The 24,338-nt window shown below is 30.4% G+C and overlaps 1 protein-coding gene across 3 annotated transcripts in view; it reads left to right on the forward strand.

Annotated features, from left to right (window-relative positions):
* Positions 1 to 13,789, forward strand: part of sbm (L-type amino acid transporter sobremesa) — a 56,194-nt gene extending 42,405 nt beyond the window's left edge. For all 3 annotated transcript variants that reach the window (XM_076394519.1, XM_076394520.1, XM_076394518.1), the window contains exons 3-11: positions 73 to 174; positions 2,455 to 2,697; positions 5,429 to 5,554; positions 5,610 to 5,754; positions 9,672 to 9,817; positions 11,048 to 11,226; positions 13,016 to 13,165; positions 13,261 to 13,429; positions 13,514 to 13,789. In XM_076394519.1, coding sequence (XP_076250634.1) covers positions 73 to 174; positions 2,455 to 2,697; positions 5,429 to 5,554; positions 5,610 to 5,754; positions 9,672 to 9,817; positions 11,048 to 11,226; positions 13,016 to 13,165; positions 13,261 to 13,429; positions 13,514 to 13,578 — 1,325 coding nt within the window. In that variant the 3' untranslated portion in view covers positions 13,579 to 13,789. The remainder of the gene's footprint in view (positions 1 to 72; positions 175 to 2,454; positions 2,698 to 5,428; positions 5,555 to 5,609; positions 5,755 to 9,671; positions 9,818 to 11,047; positions 11,227 to 13,015; positions 13,166 to 13,260; positions 13,430 to 13,513) is intronic.
* The last annotated feature ends 10,549 nt before the right edge of the window (positions 13,790 to 24,338 follow it).

Here is a 24,338-nt window from a genome sequence, read left to right on the forward strand (position 1 = left end):
AGCGAATATGAATATTAATGTATCCTATACCAGAATTGTATGAATTGTTTTTACGTTTTTTATTGTTCGCAGGGTCTGGAATTTTCGTTTCTCCTTCCGGTTTACTGGAAAGGACTGGATCGATTGGTATGAGTTTCGTGATATGGATGGCTTGTGGGTTATTATCCCTTTTAGGTGAGTATATCCTGTCAAAACGCCAAGAATTGTAGACTAATTCAAAATATTTTTGAAATGATGAATATATATTTAATTTAGAGTCTGATGATCAGTTTCATAAAAACAAAAGTCATAATGATTGCCACTGTTTACTTTTGTAAACACCTTGGGTATTGAACATGAATGTATTCGAGTGCTTGTATTATATTTAAGAACTTAGGGGATTTTGGATAATTAATTCAGTTGGATAATTTTCGCAAATTCCTACAATTTGATCCATTCATATCAAATTATAGGAACATTTTGTGGTGTTAGAACTTCGAAAATGTCCGTGTAACCAATAAAAAATTTTGAATTAAAAGATAATTATATCATACTGCCTTATACATGTTTTTCCCATCTTAGGTAATATTTTAGATTTATTCTTAGTATAATTTGCATCAATTTCAATATATGCACTCTAATGGTCTTTCAATTTATAGATCACATCGCCGTGGTACTTTTCTAAAATGCATGCAGTATATCCTTTTTACGGCTATGTTATTTGATGTTTATGAATAGTTTTCGTCTAAGGTATTTTTTGGTGTGCGCCTGAGAATTTAGAGCTGAGTGATTTTGATCTGTCAATGTGTCAATTTGTACGGTAGAGGATCATTTTTATAACATTTTGCATCAATTTAGCCTAAAACGTTACAATAATAATCTGAGTTTATTGTTTAACCAGTTTGGTTTTACCTTTTCGGGGCTGCCAAATTGTCTTTTTCATCTTAAAAAAAAATTGATTTAAGCACTTTCTTGGCCGTTTTTATTAAAAACCATATTGACTTTTGTTTATACCCATGAAATGATATAAAAATTATTTTAATTATTTTTAAAGTTGCACCAGAGTATGCTTTTTTTTTAATGTTAGTAAATGCATCATCAATTATGTACACAGATTGCTGCCTTTATTTTTCTTTAGAAAAATTAATTTAACAGTGAAATTTTGGTTATATTTTTATGAGTGAAAAAATATGGTGCTCTATGAACAACTCTATGAATATGAAAATTATCTAAAAAATATCAGGGTTACTTTTTATATTTTGTGATAAAAATTATTGTTGATATGGCTTGATCTAGAAGCGTTATTTGTATCATTTTTTGCTATGCAAGAAATATTTCGGCTAAAAATTAGGTTATGAATATTTCCAAGCAATTCTTTTTTACAACTATCGACGAATATTGACTCAACAGCAAGGTATCCATCCAACAATCCGCAGTGTCCTGTATTGATGGCTTGCAGAAACCTCATTTATGACGAATTCTTGAATGTATTCATAATCCCTTGCTGGTATAACAAAATGTGAAACACGTAAATGTATTGGCTGAGTATGGCCTATATCGGCATCAATTTGCTGTGTTATTCGTCACATAGACCTGATTTGACGCCTGACAGAACAAACTGTGTTGTTTATAGTGACTTGAAAAATTTGTTTCAGTGAAAACATGTAGTGAATTCTTGAATATTTTCGTCCGAATATTTTTATGACTTTTCTTAACTTTTAACGAGTTGTTGAATATATTTCGACTTTTGGCGATGAAGTCCCATCTTTGACTACAAAGAAATGTTGGTATAACGAATTTACGAACCGTGACCATAGTTCGTTCAGGAGCGAAAGTCGAAAACTCGTTCAAAATCAGTTGTTATACCAGACAGCATTGATGGTGTGCGCGAAGATTGTTATATGACTTATCGGAGATTGGATCATCCTTAAGCATCACTATGACAAAAATTTAGCTGTGAAAAATATTTGTTCATGTTATCTTATCACGTGTCTTGTGTCAATTGGTATAAAGAGATGGCTAAGAAATAAAATTGCGGTATACCAAAAGTTGTATATAACATCTACACAGGTGACAAATCTTGGATCTACACATGAGACCCAAAGCAAAGAACAATCGTACCATTAGAGCAACGTGAAACGGTAAATTGTGAGAAACATGTGTTTATCAGAAGTACTTCGTGAAACGAAAGGGCAACAAAAATAGAAGCTGCAACAAAGGATCATTCATCATCATGACAACGCAAGCTCTCACACATCGGATGAAACATTCATCTACTTGACAGTTTACCATTTGGTACAGCTCCGATTTGGTACCAAACGACACCAATCATGTACAAAAGCGAGTTTGAAATGTTTTAAAAGATGATAATATTGCCAAAAATATTAATGTTTATATCAAATAATTAAACATGAAATGCATTGCTTTACAATACACTAATTAATAAAAAAATTACACATTTTTTTACTTTAACAGGTGCGTTGTCGTATGCTGAATTGGGCACCATGAACACATCATCTGGAGCTGAATATGCTTATTTTATGGATGCATTTGGACCTTCCCCCGCCTTTTTGTTTTCGTGGGCCAGTACTCTGGTTCTGAAGCCGTCTCAAATGGCCATCATATGTTTGAGTTTCGGCAAGTACGCGGTAGAGGCGTTTGTCACCGAATGCGAACCACCAGAAATTGTTGTTAAGATGGTGGCCCTTTTGGCAATGAGTGAGTATATTTATATTTAATCATTAACGCGATGGTTATCGACTATAAATGTCATGTTAAGGTTTGTATTTATAAAACATAGGTCCTAGGTAATTTTCAGTAACATTAATTGATGTAACAAATTAGCAAACCTTGATATCCTAACCCGTTACGAATAAGTTAAATTGCTTTTATCAAGATAAAGATCTTTTCATAGATAATGTGTTATTCCCTCGTTAATCAACAATAAAATGTTTTATATGCAATACAAGAACTTTCTGTTTGTATTTAACAGACATGCAATAGTCTGACTTTTTGTTCAAGTAAATTCAAGTTATCTAGATAGAAGGAATTAAATAGTTAGAGCTATAAATATTCTTCATTTTCATTTTAACCTTATGTTAGGAATATACAATTAATTAATGGACGAATAAATTATAAATAAAAGTAACAAACACCAAAACAGATTTCTAATAAAACAGTTTAATTTAGGAGTTAATTAATATGTATAAATATACCATAAATTCTTATATATTATTAAATACTTTATGAGAAATATCCTGAGAAAAAAGTGTTATTTGTGGCTTGAAGATGCAGTATTTAATGCAACTGCTTAAGTTATTATAAGTTGTATTAAGTTGTATTGTTGTTATTATAAGTATTATAAGTTGCAATTGCAACTGATTTTTCTACTACTGCGAATTCTAATTCCGCTCAGACATTACCGTTTTAATTGATATTTGTGACTTTTTGTAATTATCTATGGGCAAGAATGCAAAATCTAATTAGAAACAGTCTTCCTAGTTCCGTCAGGAATGAAGATGGTCATAAAGCCACCATCTGGTAAAACTTCTTCTTCAAAGATTTTGCGGATGCTTGCATTATTTTTGTATTTACTGCACAGATTCAGAGTTCAAAAATTGTATTTATATCTTCATCCCAAATAACAAACTCTTTAACAAGCGAAGCAGCTTGATCTACCGAATGACCTAATCTCCCTGATTGATTTATACTTAGATGGTAGATCTTTTCAAGTGAGGATCGGTGACGCAGCCCTCTCTCGAAAACAGATCTCCGCAGGAGTCCCGCTGTTCAACCTTTATATGGCTGATTCCCAAATCTACAATCATTCCCACACAGCATTTTATGCAGATGACACGCCATACGCGACAGACTTTAAGCTCAACTGAACCAGGCGATAGCGTGGTACAAATTCGGGCGGCTGCAGATAAACCCAAGTAAAACTTAGGCTACTCTGTTCCGCCGCAACAAGGAGTTCCGCGCTTATCGCCTGCAAATCGATAAAGTCAACCCCTGGCTCCAGAAGGTTGGACATACCTTGGACTCCAGTTCGACCGCAGATTCTAATGGTCAGTCCAAATCCAGCACGTTATCTGCAAAGGCAATGGCGTGTATAGTCTACTCTTCCCACTCCTCTGCAGAAAAAGTCCCAAACCCCCATAAAGCGACTCTGTATAAAATTCTAGTCAATTCATACTCTACTCAATGCCCCATGGTTTATGAGGAACGTAAACACTCACCTCGAATCAGGCATTCCGTTTGTGAGGAGTTTCACGAACATGCTCAGTGTAAGGTTCTCCCTAGGCGCCTTAGAACACGATAACAGCTTGATAAAATCCCTACCCATCCACAAACCCCGATAGAAAATCAATTACGATGATCCCAGTCGTAACCCATGGTCTCTGTCACCCGCAAAACAGTTCTCTATCCCGAACCCGAAGCGACATCAGCAAAAGACCATTTGGTTCTAGCTGGTCATTCTGGAATAAGAAAAGAAACTCTTTCGATTTTTGAATTAATGGAAGCAGATGAAGTAAAATATTTTTGAGACATTGCATATTTGCGATATTATAATGACGAACCCTCTTTCTCTCTTTTCGTCATTGAAAAAGATAATAGATTGACGTACTGCAAAATGACTGTAAAAAATCCATGTACAATAACACAATAACAATAAACTAACATATCATAAAGGTAATAAAACGTTGAAAATGAATGGATGGACAAACCACATTATTACATATCGGTATAAAACTATAGATGAAAACAGATGCTATATTTATTTAAAATATCACGAGATATTTCATTGTGAAACATGAAATTTCAAAACAATATAACGTCAAGATTAAATGATATCTTTATAATAGTGGTGTGCTTTATGTGGTTAACTCTATATTTGCATCGAAAATGTCTTTAGTTGTATCATTAACACGTTTTTCATGCTATGCAATATTTCATGTTATTTAGTTGTATATATTATGTATATATTATGTTTTAGTTGTATATTCATTATATATTAATGAACGTAATTTTGCAAAATATTCTGAATTCGCCAGATTGAATTAACAGAATTCGAGCTTTCTTCGAATATGTATTCTGTATTCAATATTCTAAGGTTTATTTAAATTAACATAGAAGTGGTATATCACTATATTAAACAATAATAAAAGACCATATATTTTTAAGATTTTATATATGTAATTTTGATTATTTGGTAGTAACAAAATAATTAAGAAATGCTTTTCTTATACTACTGTGATTAAAAAAACAGTAACACTAGTGGGTTATTTGGTTTTCAAAATAATGTCTTCCGTTTCCAAATAATACGCGCTGGATAAAATGCCATTAAAGCAATATTTTTTCCAGTCTTTGAATGTCTTACTACCATATTTACTCAAAATTTCTATAATATGAAAGCTAATTAATATATTAATGTTAATTTTCGTTTCAGTTGTCATCCTTTATGTGAACTGTTACAGTGTGAATTTGGCAACAAGTGTCCAAAATGTTTTTACTGCAGCGAAATTAGTTGCAGTACTTATTGTGATATTAGGTGGAGTTTATAAGATATTTGACGGTGAGTGACAAATGGACTTTCATCGGCGATCACTTTAATAATAATAAATTTTCAGGTAATACACAGCATTTGAAACAACCCTTCGCAAACACACAATATTCCATCGGGAATATTGCCACGGCCTTTTACACCGGCTTGTGGGCATACGATGGTTGGAACAATCTCAATTATGTTACTGAGGAAATAAAAAATCCATCCAAGTAAGTGACAGTTGGATTTATAGATTATATCCATATTTTGGCGTCATATTATTTCGATGTTATCTTCATATTTTTAAAGTCATATGCAATTTATATGTAAAATTAATAGAAGCCCTAGAAAATATCACCAATTTACTAAAATTTTTATATAAACATATTTTAATAATGCTTAAAGGGTTAGTATTTCAAAGAATATTGTCCGTTAGCTTCAATTTAGTAAAACAATAAACTTAAATTATTATTGTAACCTTCTGAATCGACAGGATATACAAATTTCTAAAAAACAAATATTGTTATTTCACGTAAACAACGCAAATTTTTCAAACGGTTCAACAAGAAAATACGAAAATCAGTGAATTTCCTTGAAATTTTTAATAGATATAACGCTCTCTAACTTTTCGTTGATTTCACGTTTCAAAAAATATATGCGTGAAAATATATCGTGAGTAAGTCTTAAGTGAGATATTCCAACGTGATTTCAACGTATTTTTCAACATGGAACGCTTAAAAGAGAAGTTACACTCGTTGAACTAACTTGAATTCCTTCTTCGCGCTATATGAAGATACCAAGAAAAGAGTTTAGATCTGTAGGTAGTCTATAAAAAAGAAGAACTATGTCGAAACTTTTCAGCATTTTTTATAAAGATGAGAGAAAATAATGGCTTTTTTTTCACAAAAAGAAACTAATTTTTTGTTAAGAACAGTTTACTTGTACTTCCAATAACTTCAACAAATCTAAATTTATTGGTAAAGTAATATTTACTTAAAAATGTTAATGTTAATAGATGGATACAATAATATTAACATATAATATCATAGTTAATGTATAATAAACATTTAATATTATATATATGAGTATAATATAATTTTATAATTTTGTTCATTACTTTTTATATTCATTATTTGCTAGACTATTTCTAGACCGACTAGATTATTTTTATATTACTATTTTTGTCCTACCCCACAGCTGGATGTTGTATGGCCATTTTTTATTGGTTTGAAATCTTATTTGTACTTTTAATATATGTTTCCCTATCATGTCATATATATTTATATATATATATATATATATATATATATATATATATATATATATATATATATATATATATATATTATATATATGTATGTATAAATATATGGTTTGCAACTAATTACCATGTTAACAATGATTATAATATTTATATTTGCCTGCAACTAATATTGTATTACAAAAATTTTTATAATAATTTGAAAGTATTTAATGAATCGACCAGTGAAATATGATACTGGTATTAAATTTATAAAATATTGATTAACAAGCAAGTGGAATACCTGGTTAGAATGCATTTTTTAAATAAAACCACGTTCTAATCAATACCACAGCGCGATTTATATATTATTGACTGTTATTTAATATTTAATTTTTTACAATTTTCCACCACATCTATATTTAGATTTAACATCGATCAGTTTCACTTCCGCATGTAATTCTGCATAAATTCACTCGAAATAACGACGTAAGCTGTAATTTAAACATAGTCAAAATTCGAACGAATGTGTAAATGAAATTTAACAGTTTTAGAATCGTTGAAAACTACGATCTATTGCTATTTAAAGAAAGCATTAATTTAAATTTAAATTTTTAACTGATTCTTATGTAAAAATATATAGTATATAACTTGGTATATTTTAAGATTATTTAATGTAATTATTTAGATAATTAATAATAGATAAGATTTGAAATTTTTATTATATACCTTTCTTGCCAGGGCGGCTGTTTCCTGAACCTATTAATGTTCTATTTTAACCAGTGACCTTTTGTCAACAACGAGACAGAAAGGTTCTTTGGGTACAACTAATTTCTCCATGTCAACGCACTTGATAACGGATAACTCAATGATACAACCCTAACAAATAGTCTATATCAGTTTGAATGTTCATTTAGTCTTTTTAGTCACTTTGATTGTTCAGTTTAAAATACAATATACTTTGGATTATGCTCTGCTTGTCTGTTCCGTGTCCGGATACGCTTCAGTTGTTTTAAATCATCAAGCTTAAAGGTTACACATACTGTATCAATATTAATTTTCGTTATGTTGCATGTCTGGTGGCATCCATATATTTGATATATGAAGCTTAAAATTGAATTAAAATAAATCATCTTGGAGCTTTCTATTACATATTTTATTAAAAAAAGTTTGGATATATATTTCAAACATATAAATATAAAAAATTAAACTGATTCAAAAAAAAAATAAGGAACTAAAAACTCCGCATATGAGCCGAACGATCTAATCATTACACCATACAAACAGTTGCCTGCAATATTTCTACGGCTTCTCATATGATATGATTAGTGCTTAAAAAGCAAACTGATCGGCTTTTGCACTGAACGACTCTTCCGTCACATTACTTCAGCAATAACAGTATACACAAATATCTGATTATTTAAGATAAAAAAATATGCGAAAACTTTGTACGTGCCATTGAAATTTGAGGCTTTCCCTCGGATTCCTCCTGATTTAATTCCAATGAGACCACCTCGGAACTCACCGGCAATCTTTTGAATAAAAAAAGAATTTTGAAAGTCGGTAATTGGCGGAGAAAAAGGCGAACATAGAACCTCCTCATTTTTTGAAGACGATTAAAAAACAATCCGGGTGCAAGGTTTGCCTGAACTTGCAAAGATTCCGCTCTTGCCTCAGTTTTATTTTTAACGAATTTTTTTGGAACTATAACATGTTCTTCTATTGTTATCGGTCAAATGAAATTATGGAGTTTTTGTTGTATATCCACTCAAAAGGTCGATTTGGCTACATATATTTGTGAGGAATTCGTTCACCTTTTATTTCATCTGTGCATTGATTATTTCATTTCTAAAACGATTTCGGAGAGAAACATATAGAATTAGCTTAAGCATAGTATTTCTGAGCTGATTCTCAACATTTGCATCAGTAACTATAGCTCTATCATCAGCGAATATCATATCGCTTAAGAACTTTGTAGAATCACATTTAACACCATATTTTTTGTTCAAAACTTCTGGTATAACTGCATCCTCTACTATGCTGAAAACTATTGGAAACGATCGGCTCAAATTTCAAGTACAGATAATATATTTTATTATATTATAATAAATATAGAAACTCTACGACTGTGAATTAATTCTAGATGATTTACAGTAAATGTCATAATTTCCGCTATAATGCAGTGAATATTTTGCAAGTAATAATTTTTCAGTCTTTTATAATGCTTCCATATGTTATAAAAATATAAACCATAAATAACATATATTTTCTTAGCTCGAATTGAATTGATATCAAATAACGAGCTAAACAAACTTATATAACCACACCAACTTTTTTTACCAATAAATACCAAATTTTGACTACAGCAATCCCTGTAGTGGATTTTACCAACTAACAACTTATCTGTCACTCTAGCTCACCACATTATTAGGCTGAATAGTATTACTTTCAATTAAAAAATAATTAATGTACTCTTGGAAGAATACGACGAACTTTATCTAGATCCTTTCAAGCATAGAACAGTTTATATATTGGTTTCCACCTTTTAAAAGCCATTGTAAATATTGTCCAGTACAATAAAACTTTTGAGTTGAGATTGACGGCGAAAATATAGAGTCAGAAGGAGCAATTTTTAGATTTCTGAAAATATTCAGTTCTGTCTGAATATTACAGAATATTTAAAATTGTTGCTAGTGATATAATAATATAATTATTTACATAATTAGTCGAAACATAGCTTTGCATTTCAAATTATAATATTATATTGCTATATTGCTATTAATGTCTAAAACCTTTAAATCATTTGGATTGAAATATTTGAAAATAAACTGAAGTTGACATTAAAAATACGATATAAAATAGTTACTCATTTTAACCCTTTGATATAATTTGTTATGATTTTTGTAGAAACTTACCAAGAAGCATCATAATAGGAATACCCCTGGTGACGATATGTTACGCTCTGATAAATGTGTCGTATCTGACCGTAATGTCTCCAATGGAAATGATGACCAGCGAGGCAGTGGCAGTAGTGTTCGGCAATCGATTGCTCGGTAAGTGATCAATAAATTATTCCCAATAAAAATATTGGGACTTTCTAGATATTGCTTAGGTAGTTAAGAAAAAACAGTCCCAAAACTGGTTTTATCGTCCAATCGAGGTGAATCGGTGACCGATTGGTTCGTCGACAAGTCGTGGCTGAACGTAAGAAACTTTTTTACTAATTTTCCAAACAACAAAAAATGTTTTATTAATTTCATTAGAGGTTAGTGGAAATATTGTTTTATATTGGCAATCGCCAGAACTAGGGTCCAAGAAGTGTTCAAATATAAACCGTAGCAATTTTAATTTACATTTTTTCCTAAATTGATGTCATAAAGAAGATCATAAAAAGATCAGATTAAGATAAGAAAAACTATTGCGTTTTTTATAAAAATACTAGATCTTTTACTGAGTAATTTTTACCCAAGATTTGTGTTTGACAGCATTGGCCTGGTACTGCCTGTCAATGTTTATTACAATGAACAGACATCTATCTATTTTTGCTCTATCTATATATCTATTTCTCAATCTGTTATTTTTAGCAGCGATACCTAGTGCTGAAAATGAGAAGTATCAATGTGAATAACTACTAAACAACCTAACCTAGCTATAAAATTCCATGGTTTTGGCATTTCTTTACATAAAATAACAGTTTTCAATTTACTATTGTTCAGTTATTCAGTGTATACACACACTATTTGTGGAAAACCCAATATTGCATTAACGGCATTCATTACTTTTTTTCCAATCAATTATCGGGCTTGGTTTCAACGAATTTAAAAGTAGTGAAATTAATTTTTATGACACAGAACCAAAAACGAATCGAAGACAACGAATTGCAAGACTTGTTGGAACGAAAACAATATTAGAGGCAAGTCAAAACTAGGAGGAGAATATACTTCTTCGAACTGATATCGATGGCAATAATTTTTCTTAAAGAAACATTATATTATAGTATTCGAAATAGTTGTATTTGAGCACTTCTTGTCACAAAATAACTTAACAAATTAACAACAAAATAAAATTTAAGAAAAACTATATGAGACTAAGAAGCTATCTCAATTCATGAATACGTAAACACTTAACTGTTAATATAGATGTTAAGAAATGGTTAAAGAAACAACGGCCGTTTGAGTTTGGTATGAACACGTATTACACTTGCTGGTAGGTGGTGAAACTGGTGTTTGTGCCAATGCTGAAACGCCGCTCGAAATTCCGAATTTATGTTAATTTTTTTACAGGTGTGATGGCGTGGTTAATGCCTCTGTCGGTGACCATCTCGACGTTTGGTTCCGCCAATGGCACCTTGTTCGCTGCCGGAAGATTATGCTTCGCTGCTAGCCGGGAAGGTCATTTGCTCGACATTTTGTCCTATGTCCACGTCAGACGTTACACTCCAGGTCCAGGCTTAATATTTCATGTAAGACAAATTTATATTACATGAAACATGAGGTTGAATGAACAAACTCCCATAATGGCATAGGTTATTTTTTTATTCCCGGAATTACAATGCCTTATATGTCATAGTTAATATTATTTACTAAGTTAGTTTGGCTTTAGAGAAAAACATTATGCGATAAGTTATGTAATGCAGTTACTAATATAATTAAAAAACACTGTATATAGTATAGGTAATAAGGCTCATTATGCATGCATGCATTTTAGTGGTTGACAAATTTAAATAGAACATATTCAGTACGTCTTGGCACATCAGGAGCAATGCTCTTCATGAAAGCCTTAAGATAGAAGATTATTTAGAATAGATATCTCAAAATGAACAACTCAGGAAAGATGAAAAGAACTATCTATATATTTTTTATATATAACATATTATTTATAAAAAAGATTATTTAAAAAAAAACATTATTTTAAAGATTTAAAATGAATTAAACAATTTGGGTTAAAAATTTAGTGCATATATGAGTGTTTTGAACAATCTATGAGGACTCTATTCTATTTAGAAAAAAAAATAGTTGATATATCACTATCACTAAGAACTGTTGGTGTATCTTAACCAACCCTATATTATCCTTTTTGCCATGAGATTCTGAGATTTTGAAGTTCAACTCTAATACAAATGTCGTATAAAAAGTTCAATTGACATGTTAGGATGATTCTTATATCAAATTCCACAATGCTTGAAACCCACTCTGCATCGTCATTTTCAAATTACTCAGATGAATATAGATGTCATTTCAAACTACCTAAAATTATCAGAACAGCTAAAGGAGCTTTTATATATTGATATTGATTGATTGAAGAATATCGATTAATTCCGTGCACTCCTTTTAAACTATTCATTCTTTCAATGTCCCATGTCCCAAATTATAGAGTTTAGCACTTGTACACTTTGAGTATTTGTTGGATTAAAGGGAAATTTGGGCAAAAACAATCTGTGTGTATTTATCCTTAGTTATGTAACATTATACCTCATTCTAGCTCAAATAAATCGTAACGGATTGCTTAAAAGAAAATGTTAACACTGCATCTACAGACGACAATTAGCTATTGGGCATATTAAATCTATATATACGTTCTCTCTCAATTGATATACAGTATGGCATTCAGTCATCACATTATAAATGAATTTCAATTATGAACATGAAAGTACGCATGACAATAACATTATTATTATTCCAAACATTTGTTTTAATTAGTTATCCATAGAGATCTATTGAGTTAGCTATTATCCCTCCTTTTTATACAGTAAATTAATAAGTGACACTAAAAGCCCTGTTGTATATAAGCATTGAGGTTGATTTTAAATCAAAGAAAGCCTCACATTCTGGAGGATTTTAAACTGAGTAACCCATCTATCTATATGTTTTTGTTGAACATAATATTTCTCGATTTAGTGTTATCTGAAGTTTTACATCTGAGGTGCACTAGTGACGTAAAAAAAATAAAAGATTTAATCAATGATATCTTGAAATAAAATCATTGAAATCAGTGATTAATTGAATTATTACTTCTATGAATGAAAAATTAATATTTTGTACTATGTCAAGAACGAAGATTATAGAATATTTAATGATGCTTACATATGTTTAGGTATATTGAAATCATTACATTGAGGATTTAAATAAATGTTTGTGCAGATCTATCTTCATCACTAATTAATATATTTTATTTTATAGATAATTATTTTTGATGATAAAAGCATACAATACCGAACAATAATTTATTTAATATTTATATCTATCTTGCAGTCAATTATTGCTGGGGCAATGGTGTTGTACGGTACTATCGACTCGTTGATCGATTTCTTCAGTTTCACTGCGTGGATCTTCTATGGAGGCGCTATGTTGGCTCTCATCGTTATGCGTTATACCAAGCCAAATTATCCTCGACCTTATAAGGTAACCATAGACTATTTTAAAGAGTATCAATAATGCACAAACTAACTGTTAATTCTTGTAACAGCATGTTTTAAAATTTATTAATATTGTTATAGGTACCCTTGGTAATTCCTTGCATAGTACTGCTAATCTCAATTTATCTGATCATTGGTCCAATTATTGACAAGCCAACGATCGAATATTTATATGCAGCCTTGTTTATTTTGGGGGGAATGATATTTTATATCCCATTCGTACACTATAATTATCGTGTACCTTGCATGGGTAAGTTCAAGTCATTCATGCTACTGTATTGTTCTTACTGAACTTGCCATAAACTGATCATTACTTATAAAATTTGCTTTTCAGATGGCGTTACTGTATTCCTACAACTGTTGCTTGAAGTTGCTCCAACCACCAACATGTTTGATTAATTATATCCAAAACTATACATTCTTAAAAGAAGTTGTCTAAACCTTACACATTTTATTTATTTAGATATATCGGACATTCAATTTGTTTTTATATGAATCTACATTTTTATCTTACCAATACAACATTACCAACATGTTTTTTATAAATTATATTAATATTTGTATAAAAGTTACGTTAAATATATTTTACAACAAAAAAAATGAAAAAATAGATTGTAGTTTAGTTTTGACCTTATTACATTTATTTGTTCGTTGTAAACTACATTCCATCAACAACAATCATAGTGTTTTACTACCATTTTTAAAATATAATAATAGTTTTTAACAAAAAAGTCAATGAGAGATAAAAAGTACATAGAAACAGGGAAGATGAAATTATATATAACTCAATATCCTTGTTAAGTATTGTTTCGTTCAATATGGACCTTGTCAATTTGTATATATTCACAATTTTTTGCAAGTACTATACCAGAGATATTTTAATTACTATCGGTATATTAAAAATTGTGAATAGTTATAATGATATAATAGCATAGGTGATATTTGTAAAAAAAACATCTTATAAAACTTCGAGAAAACTAAACGACGTTCATAAATTTACAATGAACAAAAGAGATTTTTATAGTTATTTTTATATTTCATTACCAGTTGTCATAAGAGTTGTTTTATTATTATAATACAACATTTGCTGTTAAAAATCTCATTCTTTATATACAGTTTTGCTGTTTTAAATATTCTGCTCTTTTATGTTTTATATTTTATGTTAATTTTATTAAAATCATATTTTATATGTCTATACAATAAAATATAAAGTTAAATTTAATATCTTGCTAACAGAATCAGCAATCAAAAATAAATAAATTAATTAAACATGAAACTAATAAAAATAAAGACTAAAATCTTGTAATTCACTTTGTCAAATGTGTCTATATTATACTAGAAAAATATACATGCCATTGCGTAGATGCTATTACAAATATGTTAAAATATAGTGCCAAAATGTAGACACCATATGTCTCAAGATCTCCTAAATTATTCTATCGAAAGCAAATCTAGGTTTGATATTACTCTCCATTTTGTTTCTCATCAACATCAACAATCAATCATAAAAAACCTGGACAACAAAAACAATTGATATCTTGTGGCAACACAAATAAATACTTATTATATCTAGGAGTTTTGAGACATTTAAGTAAAAAGTATATTGTAGTTCAACTTTACAATTAAAATGAATAGCCCCGCATAAATCCGATAAGCTAAACCGAGTGTTGCTCTACCAAACAACCTTATCCAAGAGTTGAACTATTTTATACAGGTTATATTATTCTAAACAGAAGAGCAAAACTAAGCTGTCGTTTTAACAAAAAAAACATGTTCACTATTATGTTTTTAAACAGCAAGTGGCACTAAGTAACTATCTTTCTATTACATAGATGAGAATGTATTTTTGAATCCTGATGATGTTATTTTTATAAAAGATTTATTTTTATAAAAATATTCAACTCAACCAACTCCAGAATACCGGTGATGCTACAGTGTATTTGACACGGATGGTTTATTCATAAACACTGCTTGTTTGAATTTTAACGTTTGGTTTTATGGATAGTGCCAATGCAAGACAATTTTTTAAACACATACATATCTCCGTATATGTCATATACAATTTTGTTTATTTGATATTGTTAATTTTTCGAAATAAACCGTTCAAAAAATCTGTGTTTTATTTCTTAAAGGTTTTAATTTAGTAGCTATGACAAAATGGCGAATGAAATTTAAAAATTATAATTTGGAGTTATTTTGTACAGTAAGTCTTTAAAGACGTAGAAAAACAAAAACATTTAAACCTAATCTTACTGTTAAACTTGATGGTTTAGGAATTTCGAATGATTTTAACATAGCGGTTTTATTACTTGCCAGACAAAACAAGAAATGTTTTCAGTGATATATATTGTGACTGGTGATTAAAGTGAATCTACTACGAAAATTAGTCCAGAAGAGTCATCAACATCGACCCTGAAGCAGAATAATCATGACCGTAAAGTCTTGATGTGCATATGGGGGGATTAGTAAGGTGGAGCTGCTAGAACTCATTCGGATGCAGTTACTGCAGAACTCTGCCGATGTCAATTGAACAAAGAAATAACGTATTGTGACGAATTCGTCTTCTTGTACAACAACACTAAGCCACATGTTGCATGTGATTAAAGTGGATCTACTACGAAAATTAGTCCAGAAGAGTCATCCATATTGACCCTGAAGCAGAATAATCATGACCGTAAAGTCTTAATGTGCATATGGGGGGATTAGCAAGGTGGAGCTGCTAGAACTCATTCGGATGCAGTTACTGCAGATCTCTGCCGATGTCAATTGAACAAAGAAATAACGTATTGTTACAAAGACCAGTAATAGAGTCTTCTTGTACAACAACACTAAGCCACATGTTGCAAGAGTTATGAATGATATACTGTTTCAGGTCTAATTGGAAGATCTTCCACATTCAGTGTTCTCACCAGACACAGCGCCTTCTGATTATTCACATTACATTTGTTCAGAACGATGAAGTATGGCTTGGTTATCATTTTAAAACCGTGTGCCAAATAAGTCATAAAAAATAAAACAAATAAGAGAAAAAACTTTTTTGCAAACTTATTATGAAAGGAAGTAATAATTTGGGTCATAATATAAATACTTTTTCCTTATTATTTAATAATTAGATATTTATATTATTAATATCTTAATATTTTTCTGTTTTTAATCAAGAATCAGTAAAACTTTATATCGCCCTTCAATCTGTGTCAATCCTGGAATCATTTGTTGACAATTCCAAAATTCTGGAGTTAGAAATAGTAATATGGATCAAATATTCTATTTCTATGACTATGGACAGCTAGAGTTATTATATCATTTTGTAAAAGATTCGGGGCCCAATTTCTACATCTTGGTTCGGAAAGTGACGAAGATCCGAGTGTTCCTCGAAGGGTTATGGTCTCAAAGTGTAATATTGTGTGTTTCTACGTGTTTTCCTACTTTTGCACAGAGCTCGACAATCTTGGCATCGCAGTCTTATGTCTAATCTAGTTCGTCTTATCGTTTTGTCTTATTTAAAGGAATCACCGAAAATTCTCTTTACAATTATTCGATTAGCATACATAGATTAGACAATGAATGCCTCCCATGCCCTTCTCGACAGTAATTTGGTAACTGCAACATTACTTATGTGTATTGATGGAACACACGGGAAAAATAGAATGAGTTTTACAATTAAATTAATCAAAAGTATTCAGTATCTTCCGTCATTCAGTCAAACGAATTATACGGTGATCCCATCTTTTTTAAAGTTTTTTTAGCATCGCCACAATAGTATTCGTCACTTATATTTAATTATATTGATACATTCAATAGTAAACACTTAATTTATTTCATGCTATGTTCCTCTATGAAAAATGATATGAATGCTAAACTAAGTTAACCTTCAATTTCAACATTTTATATAATATAAATATTTCTGTAAAAAAAAAAGACCAAGCATCGTTATAAATAAGAAACACTATACCTATTACAACATCCCTTCTCATCTGAAAACATCCCAATCAAAATTACCTATGTGTGCTCTTGTATCAGAACAGTACCAACGATCAGAGCCAGATCGGAGAGAAGATCTGTTGTCTACTTTATAATGCTGGGCACAAAATTTCAATGTTTCCTTTCAATTTTTCTTTTTCAAATATTTTCTTTACTTCATGAGCTAATCCGAATTAATTTTGGATAAAGAGAAACGAACATGACAAAGAAAAATTTATTAGCTGTAGTTTTTGTGATATATAACAAAAATAATACAACAAAGTATTTCATTTTAAAGAAAAAGGTGAATATTGATTAGACATACCTAAAACCATTTAATGTGTAATTTTTCTATTTTAATGACAATTATATTGCAGATTGTTGAAAGAACAGTATTTTAAGGTAGAAATCATACATGCGGTAAGAACTAATAAATTGTTTCAATATGGAAAGTCAATATCGGAGAGATTTGGTTGTTTCATTCATTGGCAAACTTGTTTTTCTTTGTTACATAGTCGGCTAATACTTTCGCGATCGTGATTACACCAACAATATATCACGATATCATCTTTCTCACCTCCCTTCACATTTCATACAACCTAAAAACTGATATACTGCTACACATATAAAATATATTTTAATACACTAAATTTCCAGTTATTTTGACTTAACTGAAATCATATATAAATAACCGAAGGATCGATAGACAACCGTGAAAACACCTACTTAAGAGATAAAAATACATATCAGAAATAGTTTTATGTGTAATTGTTATGCTAAAATAAACGATACTAGAGGTTGCGTATGATTAATACTATTATTTTAAAAAATGCAAATATACTTTCTACAATAATATGGCAAAAAACCAGCATAAAATTGTTGAATGTTAACATTATTAATGATAAAATGGTGAATGAACATTTTAATTTTTAAATTTAACTAATAATATAAAATAAACTATATACATCGATAATATCTAGTTTTGATGCAGTATTAATATATACAATAATTTTTCAAAAATTGCTTAAAACCTTAAATGTAACTAACAACTTAAACTATATATATATATACATATATATATATATATATATATATATATATATATATATATATATATATATATATATATATATATATATATATATATAAATATATATATATATATATATATATATATATATATTATTATATATAAATTTATAAATATATATAAATTATTGATATATATATATATATATATATATATATATATATATATATATATATATATATATATATATATATATATCAATAATTTTTAGTTTTGATGCAGTTTTAATATAACGTTATATTATTTTATTTCACAATTTAATGATATTTTTGATGATGAACTTTTAATTTCAAAAAATAATTTTATGACTATCGTTTAGAACTCTGAGGGTAAGTTGTTCGTATGTTATAGAAATTTGAAAATATAATACTTATCAACAATAATTTATAAAAAATGTATGTATAAGTCGTATAAAGCTTACTAAAAAGTTTAATTAAAATAATAAATATAAAGTTTAGTATATGATTTGTGTTGGTAGATTATTTTAAAGAGGCTTAAAACCCTTAACGCCTTTGGAACCTTTACTAATGGTATGGCTATAATCTGTCAACATTTCTTTATGTGTCTGCCATAGATAAGACTCTAAAATTATACAAGAATCAGTCATCACAGTGACATCAATAACCAGGCTGATTAAAATTGGATGTTTTGTAATGGTCTTTAAATTAGTTACTCGGTAGTTGGTATGCTGAATGCTCATGACCATGTTTCCAAGCTTACGTTAAGCAATAGGAGCAGTTTGGGTAAACCCTAATTGGTCGAAAAATATTGAATCAGTTAGAAATTAAAATATAAAAATGTAATTGATACAGTTATATATTATTATATTTATACATCACAAAAATTATATGAATTTACAGTTTCCTTTAAAGATAAGAGGGAAGGTTTAAAAGCAATATCAAAGAAAATAAATTGTGTTTAACAATGATCTTTTTTCAAAAAAAAAAAAATTACAAAAATTTAGGTTTAACTAAATTTTAAATCAATTTAAAATACTGGCCTTGTAAATATAATGCGTACATTTTAGTAGGTTAAGGCAATCTAGTTTAAATAACTATAATATTTTTTAGTAATGTTTTAATTATAGCCGATATTTAATTAGTTATCAAAAATTGGTACTAAAAACACATTATATGTTGTTATGTTTATTAATGTTTAATATAATTAGTTCATAAATAGTAACATTTTCACCTAGTTTTAGTAAATCAAAAACCGTGTGGATTTTCGCCCGATACCTTCGTAAGGCAAATTTTTTAATTAGTCATATGGTACCGAATAGAACAAGTTATCAGAAGTGTAATAATTAGGGGACGTAGAACGCCTCATTTGAACATTTACCTATATTTTTTCGCGCAATTTTGTAACATGTGGACAAATATTGTCAGATTGCAAAACCACTTTGTCGTATTTCTCCAATATAATGATTATTTTTATAAATACTCATGAGTGAAACGCATCTGTTACTATAAATACGGTTTTTTTCCATGATAAGTTTAATCCGTTTTAACTTTTGCATTAAAAAATAAATTAAAGTATTCTAAAAATGTTATATTGGTCGTCTATTCGTCATCAATAAATCTAAGAATTCCACGTAATTTAACATTTCAGCTTTCATAATGTTAAAGTATCGTATTTCTTATTTAGTTAAAAGAAGGCTTCTGTGTTAAGTACAATAATAAAATGTCACTAGTTTCTAGGGACTTTGAGTTATGTAGTTGTTAGACATTGTTTATAGAGTCTATTCATTCCTTTATAGAGTCTACTAAAGTTCAGATAGGTGTATTAAGTCAATAAAGCTATTTGTTAAATCAGAATCTTCAGTATATTCTTCCCAGAATATCAATTAATAACGTAAAATCTCATCAACTTATGTGCCTAGTTTCTTGTCCAAAGAGAAAATAGATATATTTCCTTTGAGGTTATTAGTTTTGAGATTAAATAGAGAAATGGATTTGATTAAACATATTGAAGTACTAAACAGTGAAGCGGAATGGCCGATGTGGAAGGGGAAAACTCGAGATTTGCTGAATTACCACGGAGGGAGTTTTAGATGCAATTGATGGCAAGTTGGTGAAACCGGGCGCGTTAGCGGCAGAGGCTGATGACAAGATGGTGAGGAATTACTAAGTGTAATCGGATTTGTATAGAAAATCTAACAGTTATACCAAGTCTATGATTACAAGTTCGGTAACAGATGCTGTATATCAACATATTACGTACAAAGAGACGGCTTATGAAGTGTGGGAGATATTAAAGCAAAATTTCGAAGTATCGTGGAAGGATTAGTTATTTCAAATATGTACGGACTTTTTTGCGTTTGGATGGATGCAAGGAGAAGATGTCGCAACATACATTGCGAAATTGACACGTTTGTAGAATGAATTAAATAATGGACTTAAAGCCAAAAATAAAAACGAATTATCTCATTTAATGTTAGTATGTAAAGTTTTGCATATTTTACGAGCAAATTTTCAAACTATCAAATCAAGTTGGATTGGAAGAGCTAAAAGAACTTTACATGTTTGAAATACATTTTACAAAAGTCAATGATGTAAAAGTTGAACAAGTTTTAAGTAAATTAAAGTAAAACAACTGGAAATAAATTTAAGAGCAAAAGTACTTGTGACTATTACAAAAAACCAGGCCATTGGTATAGAGAATGTCAAAGTGGATTGCTGGTGGTCTACCGCTACTAAGAATGAAAAGAAAAAGGCAGTGGAGATAGATACAGTACTATTAACGACATGCGGTGAGATTTCTGCAGAAGTAGATGAAAACAGTTGATGGATTAATAATGGGGTTATGAAACATGTGACAAACGAAGCATTCAATCACAATACGTTAAAAGTACCAGAAAAGTATATTTAAATGTATATGGAAAAGGAACAATTCGGTTCTCATCAACAGTTAAAGACAGATGTGAAGAAATAACATTGAAGGATGTCTGGTATGTACCGAGTATTTCCAAAAATTTGTTTTCTGTTCTAGCTGATCATGGCCGAAATAAAAATAGTAAGTTTGACTCAACGCCTATGTCCTGTTCTATAAAGATTCATGGTCAATTGAAATTATTTGGTTTTCGTGCAATAAATGGTACTCTGTACAAAGTAGCCATTAAACCATTAGTACCTGAACATTGAGTTGATATATGTTATGTTGTCGATGTCAAATGTGATCTGTTACAGTTGTATCATGAGAGATGGGGTCATCAAGATAAACGTCACGTGAAATGAAAACTCAAGAAGGATTTTTGTATTAATATCAATAAAGCAGGAATCTGAGAACCATGTACATATAGAAAGGCACATCGTTTACCATTTGGTACAAGAGAGATGTCAAAATCTCCAGGTAAACTAATGTCAACAGATGTGTGTGGACCTTTTGATGAATCATTAGGAAAGAAGCGTTATTTTCTTTTGTTTAAAGATAGTTATGCAAAATTTAGGTATGGTCATTTTATTGCACAAAACTGAGAGGTAATTGAAGCACTGAAAGACTTTCTAAGGTACACAGACATTAAAAGAGATGTTGAGTGATAATGGCAAGGAGTTTGACAATGAAGAGGTTAGATCTATCTTACGCAAAAACGGAATTACACAAAAGTTGACGGTACCCTGAGCAGAATGGAATTTGTGAGCGATAGAACAATAGAACAATAGGGCAATAGAACTCTAGTTGAAATGGCGAGGACCTTGAAATATTCAGATCCAAAAGTGACCTATCCAGCAGAATTATGGGCTGAGTTAGTTAACACCGCGGTATATATTCTGAACAGAACGGGAAAATCACTTGTAGATGGTGCTAGTCCTTACGAATTGCGGAATTGAAAGAAGTCGCAAACCAAACATCTAAGGATAATTCGTTCAACATGTTATGCCCATATCTCTAGTTAAAGCGAAGAAAAATGGATAGAAAAGCCGTAAAAGGACGCCTCATAGGATATGATGATGATGAACGGTTTAGAATTTAGATTGAAAAGGATTGAAGCGTCATTTTGTCTAGATATGTACAATTTGAAGAGAAACCTGGACGCTGTAATGAACATGTTAAACTACCACTTCAATAAGTGAAACCGGAAGAGGAAACTATTCATGAAGGATTACAAGATTGTGAGACAAACAGCGACGAAGAAAGCACCATTGAAGACAGTTAAGAGGAAGACTTTGGTGAAGATACTTTAGAGCTTCAAGAAGAGAGACTAAGTGCCCGACTAACAAGAGATTGTTCAACTTGGAAAAAGCCTCAGACTTTGAATGATTATATTTTAACAACAGAAAGTTTAGTCAACAGAAATGAACTTCCTGAGACTTACGCGGATGCAAACAAGCATAAAGATTGTGTTGAGTGGAATAGTGCAAAGCAGTGTCAACTCCAATGTTGAAGTTTAGAGAAACTTTACAGTATAGAAGATAATGTAAAGCAAACGTTTCCATACAGAGAACCCGGAGCATTAATGTATCTAATGCTTGGGACTAGAACAGATCGGGCCTACAGTCAGGGACAACTAACTACGGAATCAAGTACAGGTCAAATCCAGGAAGAGCTTGGAGTGATACAGTGATGCTGATTTCGAAGGTTGCATAAAAACAGGTCGGTCAACATCCGGAGTTGTCATAAAGTATTCTGGAGTGGCAATTTCATAGTTAAGTCAAAGATAAGTTACGGTGGCAACGTCAACTAATAAAGCTGGGCTGGTAGCTGCAAATGAAGCTGTTAAGGAGATTGTTTGATTAAATAGATTGTTTCGCAGGATCGCAAGGCTTCAGGATGTTCCAATCCTAAAAATCGATAATTCAACAGCAATAAGGTTGGCACAAAATCCTGAATTTCATCGCAGAACTAAACGTATATCAAAAAAACTCCTTTTCACCCGAGAAAAACTTGCAGAAGGAAGACTCGGAATACAACATGTCTCGACGGAGCAGCAGGTGGCAGACATCATGACCAAATCACTTCAGAGGACTCGCTTGCGGGTTTTATGTGGTGAATTGAGGTTGCTGTAGGATTAAATTTTATTCCTTTGTTTGATTATTGTACATAACAAGGGAAAGTGTTAAAGTATAGTATTTCCTCTTTGGTTAAAAGAAGGTTTCTGTGTTAAGTACAATAATGAAATGTAAATAGGGATTTTCTAGGGACTTTGAGTTATTTAGTTATTAGACATATAAATAAGTGTTAGTTAAGAGAAAGACCATATTGTTGTTGTATATAGATCATTCATTTTTCGTTTATAGAGTTCTACGTTCTCGTTCTTCTAAAGTTTAGATAGGTGTATTAAATCAATAAAGCTGTTAGTTAAAGTAATTTCAGAATATCAATTAATAACCTAAAATCTCAACACATAATATGAAACGTGTATAATTCGCATTTCCCAAATTATTTTATGCCTCCTTTCATTATTATGAATGAAGCAAAGATACGGGTGTGACGTACTCTTCAGTTTCAGAACTAATTCATGTTCAGAAATCGGGCAAAAAAGCTTTACCTTATTTTTTTGAGATAAGGAATCTTATTCGTGGAATTACTCGAAGCTATATGGTATGGTACGTAATATGGTAACTTTTTCTTCGAAAAAGGTTCGGTTTACAAAAGAAAAAATAATTTTCCATCGACCTATTTTCCAAACCTATATGTATATATACATATATAGGTTTCATACAAAAGTGGTCATGCCATACATCACGTCGACGCGATGTATAGTGATCCAAATATTTAATGATAATATATTGCGTTTATATTTTTTATTTAATTAGAATAATAAATAAACAAATTCGGATAACTTTTTGCATGAGTTCAAGGAGGTCGAGACATCTTAATTACTCGAATTATTCAGCTGGCAAAGTTCCATAGTGTATTTTTAATAGCTCGCTCAAAAATGAAAATATATGTTGTTTTTAAGATTTGTCCGTGTGTGTGAAGGGAAAAACGCCATCAGTTATTTAGTAAATATATGGATTGAGGAAAAATAATTTTGGTAATACCGTCACTGTTGAGATTTCTAGGCGAAAAACTAATCCGAGTGATGTTCACAAGACCAATGAACAATTCCTTTCCATAATCCAACCAAGACACTTAGCACCACCACCCATGGGGTCAATGCGAGCTGTGC

This window comes from Rhynchophorus ferrugineus, unplaced genomic scaffold (assembly GCF_030347505.1).
Source record: "Rhynchophorus ferrugineus isolate W39M unplaced genomic scaffold, kcgeb_rfMv2 rfM2, whole genome shotgun sequence".
NCBI classification, from domain to species: domain Eukaryota; kingdom Metazoa; phylum Arthropoda; class Insecta; order Coleoptera; family Curculionidae; genus Rhynchophorus; species Rhynchophorus ferrugineus.